The following is an 18,041-nucleotide window of genomic DNA, read 5'->3' on the forward strand; positions in this document are numbered from 1 at the left end:
GTAGGATCGGTTTCTGATGGCTTTGGGCATTGGCATCAATCTTTTGAAATAAATACTTTGGGAGCAGGGAGATAGCATAATGGTTATGCATAAGATAACTTCCATGCATAAGACTCTGAGGCCCCAGGTTCAATCCCAGCTACCACCAGAAATGAGAGCTAAACAGCTTTCTGGTAAAGCAAGAAAGCAAGCAGAAAACATTTTGGTACTGGTTCTATTAACCAGTAAAGAGTTTTCTTAAGGTTATCCTTTGTAAAAATTGCTACCTTTTCGTAAGCCCAATAATAATAACCAAACATTGCCATACTTCTAAGATAGACGGATGAAGTTATTTCTCTGTAGACTGAAATATGCTCTATGTATTATTTTACATGACAGCCTCTATGCAGTTATAGATGTTATTCCAATTATTTAGGTGTGACTGAACAGGTAAGAACTATTGTGCAGAAAACACTCAGAATATAATTTGTAGTTAAAAACGGTTTCGTACAAACACTAGGATTTTACATTTTGCTCCCCAAATATGTGCTTCCATTGGTATTTAAAACAAAATCAAATGTAGAGAGACATTGTGTCTTCTACTTTTTGCATTTAATTCCATCACCATAAGTCAGTTTTTTGGCTATATAATGAATTTTTTAAAAAATATTTGTTTATTTTGAATCAGGACAGAGGTAAATTTTTTATATATTTATTTTCCCTTTGTTGCCCTTTTTTTTTAAAATTGTTGTAGTTGTTGTTGTCATCGATGTCGATGTTGTCGTTGTTAGATAGGACAGAGAGAAATGGAGAGAGGAAGGGAAAACAGAGAGGGGGAGAGAAAGATAGACACCTGCAGACCTACTTCACCACCTGTGAAGCGACTCCCCTTCAGGTGGGGAGCCGGGGCCTCAAACTGGGATCTTTCCACCAGTCCTTGTGGTTCGCGCCACCTGCGATTAACCCTCTGTGCTACTGCCTGGCTCCCATATCATGAGTTTTTATCCGTCACACTCAGTCATAAATTTCTCTAATGCAGAGCTAAAATATGTTGTTAGAGTGGTTTGTTTTGTCTTACCACAATGTGATTTTTGATCCTTTTTTTTTCTTCTGAAGAAACGAAAAGAAATAACTAGCTCAGGATGCTTGAAAACAGAGACCTTGAAGCCAGACTTCTTGAGTTTGAATACCGTCTCTGCCATGTATTAGTGGAGTGATCTTGGGCAAATAACATAACCCTCTGTGATCGAGTTTCTTTATCTGAAAAGTGAGGCTAATCATAACATCTGTATTGTAGTTTTATTGTGATAGTCAGCTGCATTAATATAAAATGCTTTGAATAGTGTTTCACATGTGGTAAATAACACATAATAGATTTTAGATGAAATATTCCAATAAAGTAAAAAAAATCGAAGCATCCTATGCCTTTCCTTATGTAATTATTTTGATGAGTGTGTGTATAGTGATCTACTGATAAAAGTTATAATAAATGATAATTTTGCTATATTTCCCCCATGATTGTTAGTTTAAGGATACATGGGTGACTAACAAAACTCTTTACTCTTTGCTGATTACATGAGGAAGTGATACTATTTTCGATGTGCCAAGATAAATAAAATGCATTGTTAAAATTTGAAACAGGAATGGCTCTAGTTTTTAAATGACAGTCTGAGAACTGTTAGTTGGAGAGTGTGATTTTAAAGAACATGATTGTTAGAACATTCCAAATTATTGTTCATTAACTTGTCTTTTTAATGGCATGTTCACTTGCATGCACAGACCCTCTGCTGAGGGATTACTGGGTCTACGAAGGTTCCCTCACTATCCCACCTTGCAGCGAAGGTGTTACCTGGATACTGTTCCGGTACCCCTTAACCATATCTCAGCTCCAGGTGAGTGTGGTATTTTTGAACTTCCAGCATGAAGTTCTGAGTTGTAGGTTAAATATTGTTTCTGTAAAAGGGAAATGCCTGTCTGATGTTTTAGATCTTGTTAGATCAGCCATATCTTTTCTGATGAAAGTTAAATGTTGTAAACCAGTGAAAGCAATGGAAATACTAAGGACGAATGAAATACAGCTATCACTCCTGATCTGTATTTTTATTTATTTATTTATTTATTTATTTATTTATTTATTTATTTATTATTACCTCTATTTATTGGATAGAGACAACTAGAAACCCAGAGGGAATGGGGAGGTAAAGAGTAAGTGAGACAGAGAGTCATCCTGCAGTTGGGGACTGGGGACTTGAACCTGGGTCCTTGAGCACTGTAACATGTGTGTTCAACCAGATGCACTACGGCCCAGCCCCCATGATCTGTGTTTTTAGTTTTTTTGCCTCCAGGATTATCACTGGGGCTCGGTGCATGCACTGTGAATCCATTGCTCTTGAAGGGTATTTTTCTCCTTTTGATGCCCTTGTTGTTTTTTGTTGTTGTCATTATTATTGTTGTTGCTATTGCTGTCATTGTTGTTGGATAAGACAGACAAATCGAGAGAGAAGGGGAAGACGGGGGGAGAGAAAGATAGATACCTGCAGACCTGCTTCACTGCCTGTGAAGCAACTCCTTGCAAGGCAGCTTCTTACAGAGTCAATACGAGTCACTGAGATAGTAAGACTTTTGATTAATCTGCTTACTTATTAATGTGGGTTTGTTTGCCTAGGAATGGAAAGGAGAGGCATCTTGGAAGTAAAGTGTAGTGCTGATTATTTCTGCTAAATATTTTGAGCTTTGTAAAACAGTTTTTCTTCCCCAGAGCCTGATCCCACTAGGGAGAGAGAGACAGCCTGGGAGTATGGGTTGACCTGACAATGCCCATGTTCATTGAAGAAGCAGTTACAGAAGCCAGACCTTCCACATTCTGCACCCCATAATGTCCCTGGGTCCATATTCCCAGAGGGATAAAGAATAGGGAAACTATCAGGGGAGGGGATGGGATACGGAGTTCTGGTGGTGGGAATTGTATGGAGTTGTACCCCTCTTATCCTATGGTTTTGTGTTTCCTTTTTATAAATAATAAAAAAAATAAGTCTACACAGAGGTGCTGGGTGGTGGCACACCTGGTTGAGCGCACACATTACAGTGTACAAGGACAGGGTCTTCAGCCCCCAACCCCCTCTTGCAGGGGGAAAGTTTCATGAGCAGTGACGTAGTGCTGAAAATATTTCTCTGGCCCTCTCTAGCTCTCCCTTTCCTCTCAATTTCTCTCTGTCTCTACCCAAGGTAAATAAAAATTATTAAAAAAAAAAAAGAACAAAAAAGTTCACATAAAATTAGGGAGGCAAATGACAAAACAGTTATTTTGGCTGTGACAGTTAAGACATTGAAATACGTAAGAAAAAATCCAGCCCAGACCAGGAGGTCCAGGGAATCAGTCCTAAAAAGTATCGGGAATAAGTGTGGTGGAGTCAGTAGAAAAAATATGATATTTGAATCCAAGTATTAAGGGAATTGAAAAAGCCCTCATTTCTTTTCAGATTCACTCAGCATTGCAAACAAAATGTATCAACGAAAACTAAAATTGCTAATCAGGTCATTAACCTAAGAAAGAACTTTTGATTGGATGTTGAGCCCAAAACGGGAGAACAAGCATAAATATAGACTATAGACTTTCAGATTTATGAGGAAGGAAAGGAGGGATTTAGGGTCAGCAGTTAAAGAGAAATAGCAAGTGATTTTTTTTCTTTAAATGTTATTAAGATTTAGGAGACAACAAAAACTTTATAGGCAAAGTGGGAGATGCTACCAAAAGCAGCAACCAATCTCATAATACATTGTTATTTATTTATTTATTTATTTATTTGGTCACTGACTCTATGCGTGGACCACCACAGCGGATGAGCAGCAGGAGAGTCAGGGGTCTCGAAGGCCACCTCCCTGGTGGGTCAGGAGTCGGCGCGAGGGAGAACAGATAGACACCACACTCTATTGGAGGGTGAATCTGGACTCACTTTAATAGTGAAACTGCATTAGCTTTTATACTTTTTTCAGGTTACATTCAGGTTGCCTAAACAACTAGCTCATAAGGAAGTAGCAGTAAGCATCATAGTCTTGTGGCTTTGGCAGGCTACATGTTACTCCCCTTTTACTATAAAGAATGGTACAATACTTAGTATCACCCTGTTCTCAGGGGAGGTCATACCCAGAATTGTTTTTGACTTTTGCTGAGGGTTATTTCTATCATTAATCTTCTATGGGGGGCATATGGATCTTTGCCTAGTCGTGGACCACTGCTCATCTAGGTCTGGTACAGTTTAACTGTTAATCTTTCTTTGTTTCAATACATCAACTTGTACCTGGGAGGCCTCAATCTCTGCATTCTTTCTTTGAGGGGCAGGTCATAACATGACTTCTTTTGTCCGTCTATGTTGACCCACCTTCCTCACTTTCATAATGTAACTTTCAAATATGCCCCTGTGTAAGGGAGAGGGGGTGCTTCTGACTCTCCATTCCCACCAGGCACTGCCAAAGTGTTATTAATCAATTATGACAGTATAATTATTTGTAATCAATTATGACAGTATAATTATTTGTAACAATAATGTGGGGAGAATGTGTCATCCCATTCTCATCCTCCTGCCCAGCTTCCTTGAAGTCTGAATGCAGGTCCAGAGGAGATGACTCTGACAGGCTCCCTGGCGTTCTTGATGGGGCACCGCAGCTCTATATGACTTTTTCAAATAGACCGAGTGAGAGAAACAGAGAGAAACAGAGAGTGGAATAAATATCACAGCTCCCTCCATTGTGGTAGGACCAGGGCTCAAACCTGAATCCCAAATATGGAAGAAAGGGCACTGTTCAGATGAGCTATGTTGCTTGCAGGTTGTCCCAGGGCTCTCTGCCTCCCTGTTCACTGGAGGCGGAGACTGGGGTGGCTCCTGGGGGTCCTGGGGAGGGGGTCCCTGGTGACGAGGGTGACATGCACGGAAAGGAAGGAAACACACGACCAGTCAGCTCCGGGAGAAGTCTCTTAGGATGACTCATTTATTAAGGGATACAAGCAAGTAGATATACCCATAGTTCAGAGAGAAGATTGAGGTAATCATTAACCCACACACAATGAATAGTTACATCTTGACCTACAAAGTATTTGATCACAACTGGACAGTTACCATATAAGGTCTGGTCATGAGCTCACAATTCATAGGCAGGTATTTTTCTCTCAGGGTAAATTGTAAGCACCTCAGGGTAGGGGGAGAAGGGAACAGTTTGAGCAAAGCCAGGATATTTGTGGTGGGTTTCAAGTTGGCCGTACATGATCTTTGTTCAAAAGGGATAGGGGAGCATGTACTGGAAAGTGCCCCACCCAGAAAAGTCCATTCGTCATATGTTTATGAGGTCAGGAGGGACCTGCCTGACATCTCTTCCCCTTAGGAGGGAGAGAACTCGGGTCAACCCTTTCAGACTCATGTAAATAACGACCTGCACTTCCCAGACAGTGGCCCCTTCCCCCACAGTTGCTGGCCCATCATTCCAGTTTTCTGAGGATGAAATTGATGCTTGTCAAAATGAAGAAACTTTTAGGGGGGCTGGGTGGTGGTGCACCCCTTCAAGTGCACATATTACCATGTGCAAGGACCTGGGTTCAAGCCCCTGCTCCCCACCTGCAGAAGGAATGCTTCATTTTGTCAGCTATGAAGCAGGTCAGCAGGTGTCTTTCTCTCTGTCTTTATCTTCCCCTCCTTTCTCAGTATCACTCTGTCCAAACTGATCAACAACCTCTGGGAACAGTGGATTCATAGTACCACCCTGATGGCAAAAGGAAAAAAAATAATCAAGGAACTTTTGCTTGAGTCACACAGACTGAAAGGAAGATGGTAGAGTTTTAGATCCAGTTTAGTTCTGTGTGATACTGATGCTGGTGCTTAACCATTGCCCCCTATCAACTCTTGCCCATTTCAATGTTGTAATTTCTTTGTGATCTTTTTTTTAATATTTATTTATTTATTTATTCCCTTTAGTTGCCCTTGTTGTTTTATTGTTGTTATTATTGTTGTCGTCATTGTTGGATAGGACAGAGAGAAATGGAGAGAGGAGAGGAAGACAGAGGGGGAGAGAAAGACACCTGCAGACCTGCTTCACTGCCTGTGAAGCGACCCCCCTGTAGGTGGGGAGCTGGGGGCTTGAACCAGGATCCTTTGTGCTGGTTCTTGTGCTTCACGCCACGTGCGCTTAACCCGCTGCCCTACCACCTGACTCCTATGATCTTCTTTCTACATGAGAAATACAGAAAGAAATATCTCAATTAGAAAGTGTTTCTGTCTCTATGCTTTATTTTTTTGTGTTCCCGACTAGAGGGAGCTGTTTTTTTTTTTTTTCAGACTACTAGAAGCGTATGTCAAGACCTTCATAGACTGAGTGTAAGTTTATAGATTTATGGCCCATTGGTATATTAAAAAACTGTAGCAGTGAAATGCCCAAGAGTATGAATGAAGAAGAAAGAAGAACTGGGTAAAGAAGCTTTAAAAAGGCAGTCTATTGTGACATTCTCTTGAGGGTTAACCTTTCTTTAGAAGACAAATCTTTTTTTTTTCCAGTTTTTATTTTATTTTATTTATTTAAGAAAGGAGACATTAACAAAACCATAGGATAAGAGGGGTACAGCTCCACACAATTCCCACAACCTAATCTCCATATCCCATCTCCTCCCCTGATAGCTTTCCCATTCTCTGTCCCTCTTGGAGTATGGACCCAGGGTCATTGTGGGTTGTAGAAGGTGGAAGGTCTGGCTTCTGTAATTGCTTCCCCGCTGAACATGGGCGTTGACTGGTCGATCCATACTCCCAGTCTGCCTCTCTCTTTCCCTAGTAGGGCGGGTCTCTGGGGAAATGGACACATTGGTGGGGTTGTCAGTCCAGGGAAGTCTGGTCGGCATCATGCTGGCATCCGGAACCTGGTAGCTGAAAAGAGAGTTAACATACAAAGCCAAACAAATTGTTCAACAATCATGGACCTAAAGGCTGGAATAGTGCTGATCAAGTGTTGGGGGGTATTCCCTGCAGACTCTTGTGTCCGTCTGCTTTCAGGTATATATATTTTCCCTGGTTTATGGGCACGTGTGAACATATGCTCTATCTCAGGGGATCTGGACTATATTAGGTTTGGGGACTTTATTGGGGAGTGGACCACCTGGAACGGAATTAGAGAATACTATGAAAGGAAAGGTCCCACCCAAGTGATGAAGCTAAAGGGTTGTCATTCCACACCTGAAGTCTCTGGACACAGTCTGAAGTGAAGCATGCTGGGGTGGCACTCGTTACGCTGATTAGGTTGTGATCTGCGTATGCAATATTATTTGATTTGAATTGAGAGAAGCATGCAGGAAAGTGGGCCCCACCCTAAGGTTCCAGGACTGGGGGAAATATAGGCTCTATAGTGGAAATGTGAGGTTCCTGCTGTCTTAGGGTTCAAGAAGACAATGGATAGTTATTGTCATCATCACATTATTTGGTAATTGGGTTAACTTTGAAAAGTCCCTTTGTTAGGGTTTGCTGTATAATACCCAGCATCTTGTATATAGCTGTGCTACTGGTTGCTTCTGTTTTCCCTGGTCTAGGCTTTTGAGAGAGTTAACATATCAAAGACTCAGCCTGTGTATTAAAAAGACTCAGTCTGTGTTTTAAAAAGTTCTAGTCATATGATCAATTTTCCCCTCTCATATTAATTGAACAGTGATTTATATGACTACACTTTAATAGGAGTGTACATAAACAACATTCCCACCACCAAAAGACTGTCCCATTCTTTACCCCCTCCTGTACCCTCCCCACCCCCTGCTGCCCCGGAAGCCGAATGTCCACCCTCCCCTTCACAGGGTTTTTACTTTGGTGCCCTACTCTAGATTTAATCAGATCCTGCTTTTAGTTTCCCTTTCTGTTCTTCTTTCTCAACTTCTGTTGATGAGTGGGATCATCCCATACTCATCTTTATCTTTCTGACTTAGCTCACTTAACATAATTTCTAGCTCCATCCAAGATGGGTCAGATAAGGTGGGCTCATTATTCTTAATAACTGCATAGTATTCCATTGTGTATATATACCACAACTTTCTCAGCCACTCATCTGCTGTTGGGCACCTGGGTTCCTTCCAGGTTTTAGCTATTATGAATTGTGCTGCTATGAACATAGGAGTACACACCTCTTTTTGGTTGGGTGTTATGGAATCCTTGGGGTATAATCCCAGGAGAGGAATTACAGGATCATATGGAAGGTCTATGTCTAGCCTTGTGAGAGCTCTCTAGACTGCTCTCCACAGAGGCTGGACCAATTTACATTCCCACCAGCAGTGCAGAAGGGTTCCTCTCTCCCCACAGCCTCTCCAGCATTTGTTGCTGCTGTCCTTTTTGATGTATGCCATTCTCACAGGAGTGAGGTGGTATCTTGGTGTTGTCTTAATTTCCATTTCTCTGACAATCAGTGACCTGGAGCAGTTTTTCATATGTTTGTTAGCCTTTTTGATTTCCTCTGAAGTGAATGTTCTGTTCATATCCTCTGTCCATTTTTTGATGGGGTCATTTGCTTTTTGGTGCCAAGTTTGCTGAGCTCTTTGTATATTTTGGTGTTTAGTCTCTTGTCTGATGTATGGCATGTGAAGATCTTCTCCCATTCTGTGAGGGGTCTCTTTGTTTGATAGTTTCTTTGGCTGTGCAGAAGCTTTTCAATTTGATGTAGTCCCATTGATTTGTTTCTGCTTTAGTCTTCCTTGCAATTGGGTCTGTTTCATCAAAGATACTCTTGAGGTTTAGGTGGGAAAGTGTTCCACCAATGTTTTCCTCTAGGTATTTGATAGTTTCAGGTCTAACATACAGGTCCTTGATCCATTTGAAGTTGATTTTTTGTTTCTGGTGAGATAAGGTGGTTCAGTTCCATTCTTCTGCATGTTACAACCCAGTTTTCCCAGCACCATTTATTGAAGAGAGCCTCCTTCTTCCATTTAATACTTTGGGCCCCCTTATCAAAGATTAGATATCCGTAGGTGTGGGAAAAATCTTTTAAACTGGTAGGATCCCATGGGATTTAGTTACCTCCACTTGTCATCTGGTTACTCCAGGTCACTTCCTCTCCTTGACGTCTATTTCCCAAACAGGGGAGAAGTTCTCAGATTAGCAGGTGAACATGTGAAGGCATGCTTGTGGGAGGTTGCTCAGTCTCTATCAGATTTAGTGCCTGCAACCTGAGTCGGCCTAGGTAGTACAGTTGCTTTTATTCAGTGACTGACTTAGAGAAATGATCAGACATCCCTGAATAATTTATTCAGATCAGTCTCAAATCTGAATAAATTATTAAAAAGTTTGTGCGTTGCTTTCTTTGACATTTGATATGTGCCAGACATCTAAGTAAAGGACCAGTAAGATGGAGCCCTATACACAAGGAGTTCACCATCTAGGTGGAAAGGTAAACAGGTTCACATTTAAAAAACTCATGTGCAGAGTCCTGGTAGGGCATGCACATCATCTTGTGGTGTTACGTAGGAAAAACATCTGAATGGTACTTGGCCATGTGGTCACAGAAACTTGAAAATGAAGTAAAAGGTGTGGTATCACATTGACAATGGGGAGAAATGTCTGCAGAGAAATGAAGACTGGAAGAAAGAGAAATCCTTTGGAGATGCATTCTGTTAGTGTACTAGGTTAGTGGCTGAGGTAAGGTTGGAGAGGGTGCCCACCTGTTGGTATGCTTTTAAAAACCCCTTCTGTTTCCTTTGGTTTAAATCCCCCCTGCTTAATTAACACTATTCTATTTACATAACCACTTCATTCTATTTTCCCTTTTGTTGTCCTTGTTTTTCATTGTTGTTGTAGTTATTGTTGTTATTGTTGTCGTCGTTGTTAGATAGGATAGAGAGAAATGGAGAGAGGAGCAGAAGACAGAGAGGGGGAGAGCAAGACACCTGCAGACCTACTTCACTGCCTTTGAAGTGACTCCCCTGCAGGTAGAGAGCCAGGGGCTTGAACCTGGATCCTTAGCCGGTCCTTGCGCTTTGCACCATGTACGCTCAACCCACTGAGCTACTGCCCGACTCCCCTAACATGCCATTTTAACATATAATCTGTAGAAGTCGTTGAGATTATTTTGTATTTTCATTTATTTTATTCCTTTTTATTAGCAATTTATTAATGATTAACAAGATTGTAGGGTAACAGGGGTAGAATTTCCTATAACTCCCATCACCAGGGTGCTGTATCCCATCCCTTCCATTGGAAGGTTCTCTATTCTTTATCTTTCTGGGAGTGTGGACCAAATTTCTTAATGGGGTGCAGAAAGTAGAAGGTCTGGCTTCTGTAGCTGGTTCTCTACTGTCATTAACAGGCCAATCATAACCATAGCCAGTTTCTATCTTTCCCTGGTGGGGCAGGACTCTGGGGGATTCGAGGACACATTGTTGAGGTTATCTGCCCTGGGAAGTCAGGTTGATGTCATGGTAGTCTTTGCAACTTGATGGCTGAAAAGAGATAAGATATAAAGCAGGATAAATTGTTTAATAATCAAGAACCTAAAGATAAGAACAGAGAAGATAGAACTAAGGGTCTTCATATGGGAAGAAGCCAGGGAATCTATTTTTGGTATATCCCAAGGGGGCCATGACTTTCCTAATTTTTGCCTGAACCCCCACAGCTAACATGCAGGTGGGCCAGAAGTATTGTCTGGGAAGATAGTGTCAGACTCAAGAATAGGACTGGTAAGGTAGATCAGGGCAGAGAGTAGCTCCCAAATATGAGAAAAGTATATAAATACCATTAACTGTAAATCCCATCGATCTGACCTAGGGCCCATGTCTACTCAAATTCAGTACAAGAACCTGTGTAATTCTGCATCCTTGTCAGTCTGAGCTCGCATTTGATGGTTACAGCTGGGAACATTCTAGGCTGCACTCATTTCAGGACCAATCTCCTGGAGTGGCGGAGTATGTTGACCCACCCTCCCTTTGGAGAGTGGGGCAGTCCTCACCATTGTTGTTCCACATTGAAGGCAAGGTCCTGTAGAGGCCCACAAGAGGGTTTATGATGATGTTCCTGATGGAGATGACCAGTGATGGTGGAGAGACAAATCTGTTAGAGATCTAGGCCCATATCTCTCTCTCTCTCACTCGCTCTCTTGTTCTTTCTATCTCTCTTCGTCTCTCTCTCTCTCTCTCTCTGTCTGGAATTTGTGAGGATGTGGTTGAGCTTGGCAGGGCTTGACTTGAGGGACGTCCATCCTGTCAGTCTCTCTCTCTCTCTACTGAGAGGTCGAGCAAGCATGGACACAACTCCCCAAGATTTGTCTTGTCTTATCAGACTCCCTGCCTCACAAAGCACCCTGCATTCCTGATACTATGGCCTGCTCCCTTATTATCTACATAATCATTGTTTTGCCTGAAAGATCCCCACCCATTCCATTCCTTTGATCCGTCTTCTTTCTACCCTCAAGTCCTGCCAGGCTTAACCACATCCTCATAATTTCCCAACATCTCTCTCTCTCTGCAAAAGTCATCTTTGGTGATGACAAAACAAAACAAAAGAAAACAACAACTTTAGTGTGTACATGTTATCAGTGTTTAACCACTATGGACCACTCTTCACTCAGATACACTCAAGGGGGTCAGGGTTCAGAGGTCAGGGAGAAAGAGCACAGCATTTCTCCATGGTCATAGCACCTACCCTGTGGTGTTGGGGCCTGAATCTACCCTATCCAGTGAACTATCTTCTCAGCCTCTTTCAGTTTTAAAGCTGAAGTTTCATGACTCAGAAAAGGCTGTAGTAAAGGTCTTAGACCCAGTAGAATACAGCCTCATTCAGAGAACAGTGGCTCTCCAGTCATTCTACATTCAGAAGACTATAATTTGTGCTTGGATTGTTGAATAAGTGTTTGGGGGAGGTGGTTCAGTGGGTCGAGCATATGCTTTGTTTACTTAATGCCCCAGGTTTGATTCCTCACACTTCATATGTGGGAGAAGTGCTCTGTTCTTTTACTCTTAGTAAATCTTAAGAGAAAGGAAAAGATGCCACATGCTTAGCTAGAGGAGCGTTAAAAAAATCAATGAAATCAAATCAATGGGATTTATAGTCAACAATATTTATACCCCTTTCCCATATCAGGGAGCTATTCTCTTCCCTGATCCAGATTTCTGGTCCCTTTTCCAGCCATGACATCATCTCCCCAGACAATAACTTGTGTCCACCTGCATATCAGATGTCAGGCTCAAGAAAAAAAAAAGAAATTAGTATAGTCATGGGCCCTTTGTAATATAACTAAAATAGGCCTACTAACTATCTACAAAATGGAGACCCCAAATCTTCATCTTCACTATTCCAGCCTTTAGGTTCATGATTAGCCAACAGTTTGTTTGGCTTTATATGTTAACTCTTTCTTCAGCCACCAGGGTCCAGATGCTAGCATGATGCCAACCAGACTTCCCTGGGCAGACAACCCCACCAATGTGTCCTGGAGCCCTGCTTCCCCCGAGCCCTGCCCCACTAGGGAAAGAGAGAGACAGGCTGGGAGTATGGATCAACCTGTCAATGCCCATGCTCAGCAGGGAAGCAATTACAGAAACCAGATCTTCCACCTTCTACACCTTATAATGCCCCTGGGTCCATACTCCCAGAGGGATAAAGACTAGGAAAGCTGTCAGGGGAGGGGGATGGGATACAGAGTTCTGGGGGTGGGAACTGTGTGGAGTTGTACCCTTCTTCCTATGTTTTTTTGTTGGCGTTTCCTTTTTATAAATAAAAATGAAAAAAAAAAATCAGTGAAATCCCGTTTGCAGAAATATGTGCTAAAAATAATCTCTATCCTTCCCTAACATTTGAATTATTTGGAAGATTTTTATCCTGAAATATTCTTCTTCTCATTTTCCTCTCTCTCTCATTTCAGTGTGAGATAATTCAGTGTGTATCTGAAACCATTTGAAGTGACTAAAGGGCTCTGAGGGATGGTTACTTCAGAAAAAAAAAATGACATTTCAGAAAGAACATGTTTTCCCTTCAATCTCTGTTGATGTTTGAAGTCTTCAAAGTGTTGCTCTGATCAGAGGAAAACAGTTCTTGTGAAATAGTTCTTGAAAAGAATGTAGTGATTTGAGATTGACTGTTCGGACTCACATCATCTCTTCGAGAAGCTTTTTTTCTACAGAGTGTGCTTTAGGCTGAGGCCTAGGGGCCTTGAAAGAGTTATCTTCAGTTCAGAATACATAAATATAAAAACAACCTAGCTTAAAATCTGCTTCAAAGCCAGAAGAGATGGAGTACTTATGAAAACATGTAGTGGCAGTAGGGTTTGTGGCCCACACTGCTGATTAGTGACCCCATGCCTAATTATATATTCTTGGGGGCAGCCACCGCATCGGAGCACATGCAGTGTTGGAACTCTTGAATAGCAAGGACTAGGAGAGATGCCATTTATTTTCTTAGTCAGTTGGTTTATCATTTTAAGCCTTTTTTTTTTTTCAATAGTGAAATTGTAGTTAAATATTTCAAAACGCTCAAGGTTGGACTGATAAAGAAGTTGTGCTAATATTTATCAGACACATTCTGTGTGCTTGGACCTGTGCTTGGAGATTGTCTGATGAAATGTTTTTAACTTCTCAGCCCATTCATATGAATACAATTACTGTCACTTCCATTGTGCACATACGAAAAGTGAGATTTTTAGATGGAAAGTACTTAGGTCATTTAGTTCTTAAAGGGTCAAGCCAGTCTGTGAACCAACCTTTTGATGCCAAGTCCTCTGTCTTACCTTTATAATTTTCTTGACCAGCACAGGGTAATTTAGGTGACTAGGTTCCTTTATACTTTGTCCTTCGAAAAACTAAAACCCGTACTTTACAAATAATTACAGGGGATTTCCATTTAGCCTTGTCTTCAGAAAATGCTGAGAGACAAGTCCTTCCCCATTCTCTTGCTTTTCTTGTCACTATTAAAGGATTTACTTATTTTTCATATGCAAGAGTAAAAGTTACTTAGCTCTGGTATATGCAGTACTGGGGGGGAGGGGTGAATTTGGGACCTTGAACATGCTTTGCTCTAACACTAAACTAACTCACTGGCCCCTAATTCATTTCTTGTAATCACACACACACACACACACACACACACACACACACACACACACACACACACACAGAGTTATGTGTCAAGATATTGTACAGATGTGGTTGAGTTAGGCAGAGCCCACAAACCACTATATTTCCATGCAAGTATTATTTACATATCCCCACCTCATTATCCCCTTAGGGTATTGCTAATCCTGCCAGTCTTCCACCTTCTCAGAATGCCTTTTTCTTTTCTCTACCCTCTTCCCTAGCCAATTCTGTCCTGTCTTGCCACTTCTGGAATTCTCCCATAAAAGTCACTTCTGTTTCTGCTTTTTCTTCTTCCCTCTCTCTCTTTCTTTCTCTTCTGCATCCTGACCTGGAGAAGGGCTGGCATACATAGTGGGAGGCGGCCATTTTGCTAGTCCCACCTGGTCTAAACCCACTGTGCTCACACCCAACTCTGGGGCATCTGCCTGAATAAAGATTTGCATTCCCACTCCACCATGAGTTCCTGGTCACTTCTCTCTCCAGTGATGCTAGCCCGGCAGTTATGTATTTATAATAACCCATAGATTCTTTTAAAAAATACTTATTTATTCCCTTTTGTTACCCTTGTTGTTTTATTGTTGTCGTTATTGATGTCGTCATTGTTGGATAGGACTGAGAGAAATGGAGAGAGGAGGGGAAGAAAGAGAAGGGGAGTGAAAGACACCTGCAGACCTGCTTCACCACCTGTGAAATGAATCCCCTGCAGATAGGGAGCTGGGGGCTCGAAACGAGATCCTTATGCCGGTCCTTACACTTTGTGACACGTGCGCTTAACCTGCTGTGCTACCACCTGACTCCCAACCCATATATTCTTGACATATCTAGATCTAATGAAATATTTCTCAACCGTGGTACACAATTAGAATATTGGGAAGGCTTCCAAGAAGTACTGATGTCTGTGTTTCCAGTGATTCTATTTTATTTCTCTTTTAGGGAAATCAAAAACTATTTGGAGATAGTGCTATAAAAACTTAGAATTCAGGTCTCTGCTTGTGTTCTAATCTAAAAGACCTTTTAATTTTTCTTCAGCTCTGTTTTTCAACACATTTATGAGTGAGTCAAATAAGATTATCTTTCAAGAGTTAGCTTTTTTGGAGTCAGGGATTTTTTTTTTTTTTTGCCTCTAGGGTTATCACTGGGGCTCAGTGACTGCACTATGGATCCACTGTTCCTGGTGGCCGTTTTTCCCATTTTGTTGTCATTATTATTATTATTATTATTATTGCTATTGTTGTTGTTGGGTAGGACAGAGAAAAATTGAGAGAGATGGGGAAGACAGAAAAAGGTAGAAAAAGATAGACCCCTGCAGACCTGTGTCACTGCTTGTGAAACCCCCCCCCCCCAGGTGGGGAGCTGAGGGCTCGAATTGGGATCCTTACACCAGTCCTTGTGCTTCACGCCATATGTGCTTAACTCACTGCATTATCACCTGGCCCCACCTTTTTTAAAAATGCAACTGTAGAATTTGCATATAATTCAATGGTTTTATGGGCCCTTTAAAGTCTAGGAATTACTTGAATTTTGTCAGGAGCCTTGAATTAGTTGATCATTTGAATTTTATTTCACAATATTAATGGCAGAATTTCATGAAAGTTGTAGAAGAACCTTTATAAATAGAACTTGCTAATACTTATCAGGTGGTGAACTTAAGTAGATGGATACAGTTCAAATCACATCTGCTCCACATTTTGGTGTATTATAGAATAATAGATTATACTGACCTGACGGGAATGTGAAACCTTTCTAGAGGTGCTTGTGGAGCTGGGAAAGGAAAGCTTCCCTTAGAATTGTCAGACTTAAATTTGGGGACTTTCTTTCTCTTTCTAGTCTTAGTTTTTTCCTTTTGTGTAAGCAATGTAACATGTGTCGTGTACCTGTGACATTTAAATGAAAGAACCATCGTGAGTCCTCTAGGTAAGTCAGCTAATGAATGGAAATGATCCTTGTCACTTAAGTACTTCTCAGGGGCCATATCTTCCTGGTCACAGGTTCTTGGGTGATACAGATAGGTAAATTAGAGAACTTTAGTGAAACTAATGGTAAAAGACCTTCCAGAGTGCTATGCTTCTTGGAGAGGATCTGTAAGTAAATGGGATAAAATTGAAAGTTGATATTGCTGGGGGAGGAAGTTGGGCTTACACTTCTGGAAAATCACAGTATCATTAGACCTTATGATCTCCAACCATGTAGACAAGGAGTATAGTCTTCCAATGAAAGAAACTGTCTTCTATCATTTATAAGATCTCATTATTATTGATGTATAAGAACTTTAGAATTCATGAAGCTTTTAATTTAAATTCATTCTTGAGGTTTTTGTTTTTAGAAGTTGTAATATTTACTCTTTCTATTTGGATATAGATAGGGAAGCTTCTTTGGAAGAGAAGTGTATTATTTTTATAGTTACAGAACAGCAAGCAGGTTGCTCAGACTGCTTAAACTGTCTGGCCACCTTGATTGCCCTACTTCTGTTGTCTTCATTTGTTTACAGAGGTTGTACCTAACACTTTAGGACTAAAATATTTAAATCTGTTTTACCTTTTGTAAAGTTGAATTTTAATCTTTGAAAGTAATGTAATTTGTACCTATTTTCCCAAGTCATTTCTGAAACTGCAGTGCTATTGGTGTCCGGTAAATGATTAATCTATATTTTGTACTACGTTTCATTTCAGATTGAAGAATTCCGAAGACTGAGGACACATGTTAAAGGAGCAGAACTTGTGGAAGGCTGTGATGGCATTTTGGGAGACAATTTTAGACCCACCCAGCCACTTAGTGACAGAGTCATTAGAGCTGCATTTCAGTAACCAAAGAGAATGAGAGCAAGTTCATCTTTATCTGGGTATGTGCAGAGTAAGAAACCAAGGTGCCCGCTTAACAGAAATTTACCGTGCCAGAGTTACACTCCTATAGTCCTGATGACTTAGCAATCTGAGTGCATTTCCTTTTGATAAATTATGACTCATTATCAATCCCCAGGAAGTATTTAGGTGTTTTGTTGTTGTTGTTGTTTGTTTTGTTTTTGTTTTTATCTTGTCACATTTGAAAAAAAAGTCTACAACTCCTTTATTTTTACCCACCAGAAAAACTTTTATTTCTAAATTGTGACCTGATAAGGACTCTTGTCAGGAAAGTTGCTCTGAGGTTAGCAGTAATGTGCAAATACTTCTTTAGTACTCAACTGTGCTGCTCCCTTGAAACTGTAGTGTTTGCTTCCTGCTACCAGAGGAACATTAATGGAAGGGAATGTTTGGCCCTCAGTGCTGACCCTCATTGTCTAAAGACAGATTTGATCATCTAGTTTACTAAAGTAGGTTAGGGCAAATGGGGCAGGAATTAAATATTTTCCCCAATACTTTCTCATGATAGGTTAAGAAACCCCTATTATCTGAATATGGTTCACAGGAGAATCTCACAGTAGTTGTGCATAAGATTTGCATGCTTGAGGTCCTAGGTTCAACCCACAGCACCAACAATAGCCAGAACTGAGCCGTGCTCTGGTCAAGCAAACAACTTACATATTAGTATATTGCATTTATATTGAATTTAGATATGTACTCCATATGATTAAGGAGTTAACAAATAAAACATCACAGCTGTGGGAAAGAAAATAGAAAGAAATGAATGAAATACTCACCAGACTATTTCTTCAATTTATAAATTGTCTTAAGAGTTTCATGCCCAGTGCACATTGTTGGTAGACATCTGTTTCCTGTGAGGGTCAAATGTCTGTTGGAAAAATTTACTAGGTGAGCAGGGCAGAGTTGGATTATTTATTGAGCCATTGTGAATATTTACTTACATTCTCTGGGCAGACTGGAGTGTTCAGATCACACTTTGGATATGGGACTGGAGAAGCCACATATGTGGGGAGTCCAGATGAGAATAAATCTCTGGTCTGATATTGCTCACGATCTCATGAGCTAGACAATTGACAGGAATTTCTTTTTTCTTTTTTCTTTTTTACATTTCCCCCCTATTGTTGCCCTTGTTGTTTATC

The 18,041-nt window shown here is 40.9% G+C and overlaps 1 protein-coding gene across 1 annotated transcript in view; it reads left to right on the forward strand.

The window, feature by feature from the left end:
* Positions 1 to 18,041, forward strand: part of CA8 (carbonic anhydrase 8) — a 125,130-nt gene that overhangs the window by 82,368 nt on the left and 24,721 nt on the right. The window contains exons 7-8 of the mRNA XM_007526728.3: positions 1,759 to 1,871; positions 16,714 to 16,883. Of these exons, the coding sequence (XP_007526790.1) occupies positions 1,759 to 1,871; positions 16,714 to 16,848 (248 nt within the window). The 3' untranslated portion in view covers positions 16,849 to 16,883. The remainder of the gene's footprint in view (positions 1 to 1,758; positions 1,872 to 16,713; positions 16,884 to 18,041) is intronic.

This window comes from Erinaceus europaeus, chromosome 1 (genome assembly GCF_950295315.1).
Source record: "Erinaceus europaeus chromosome 1, mEriEur2.1, whole genome shotgun sequence".
In the NCBI taxonomy this organism is placed as follows: domain Eukaryota; kingdom Metazoa; phylum Chordata; class Mammalia; order Eulipotyphla; family Erinaceidae; genus Erinaceus; species Erinaceus europaeus.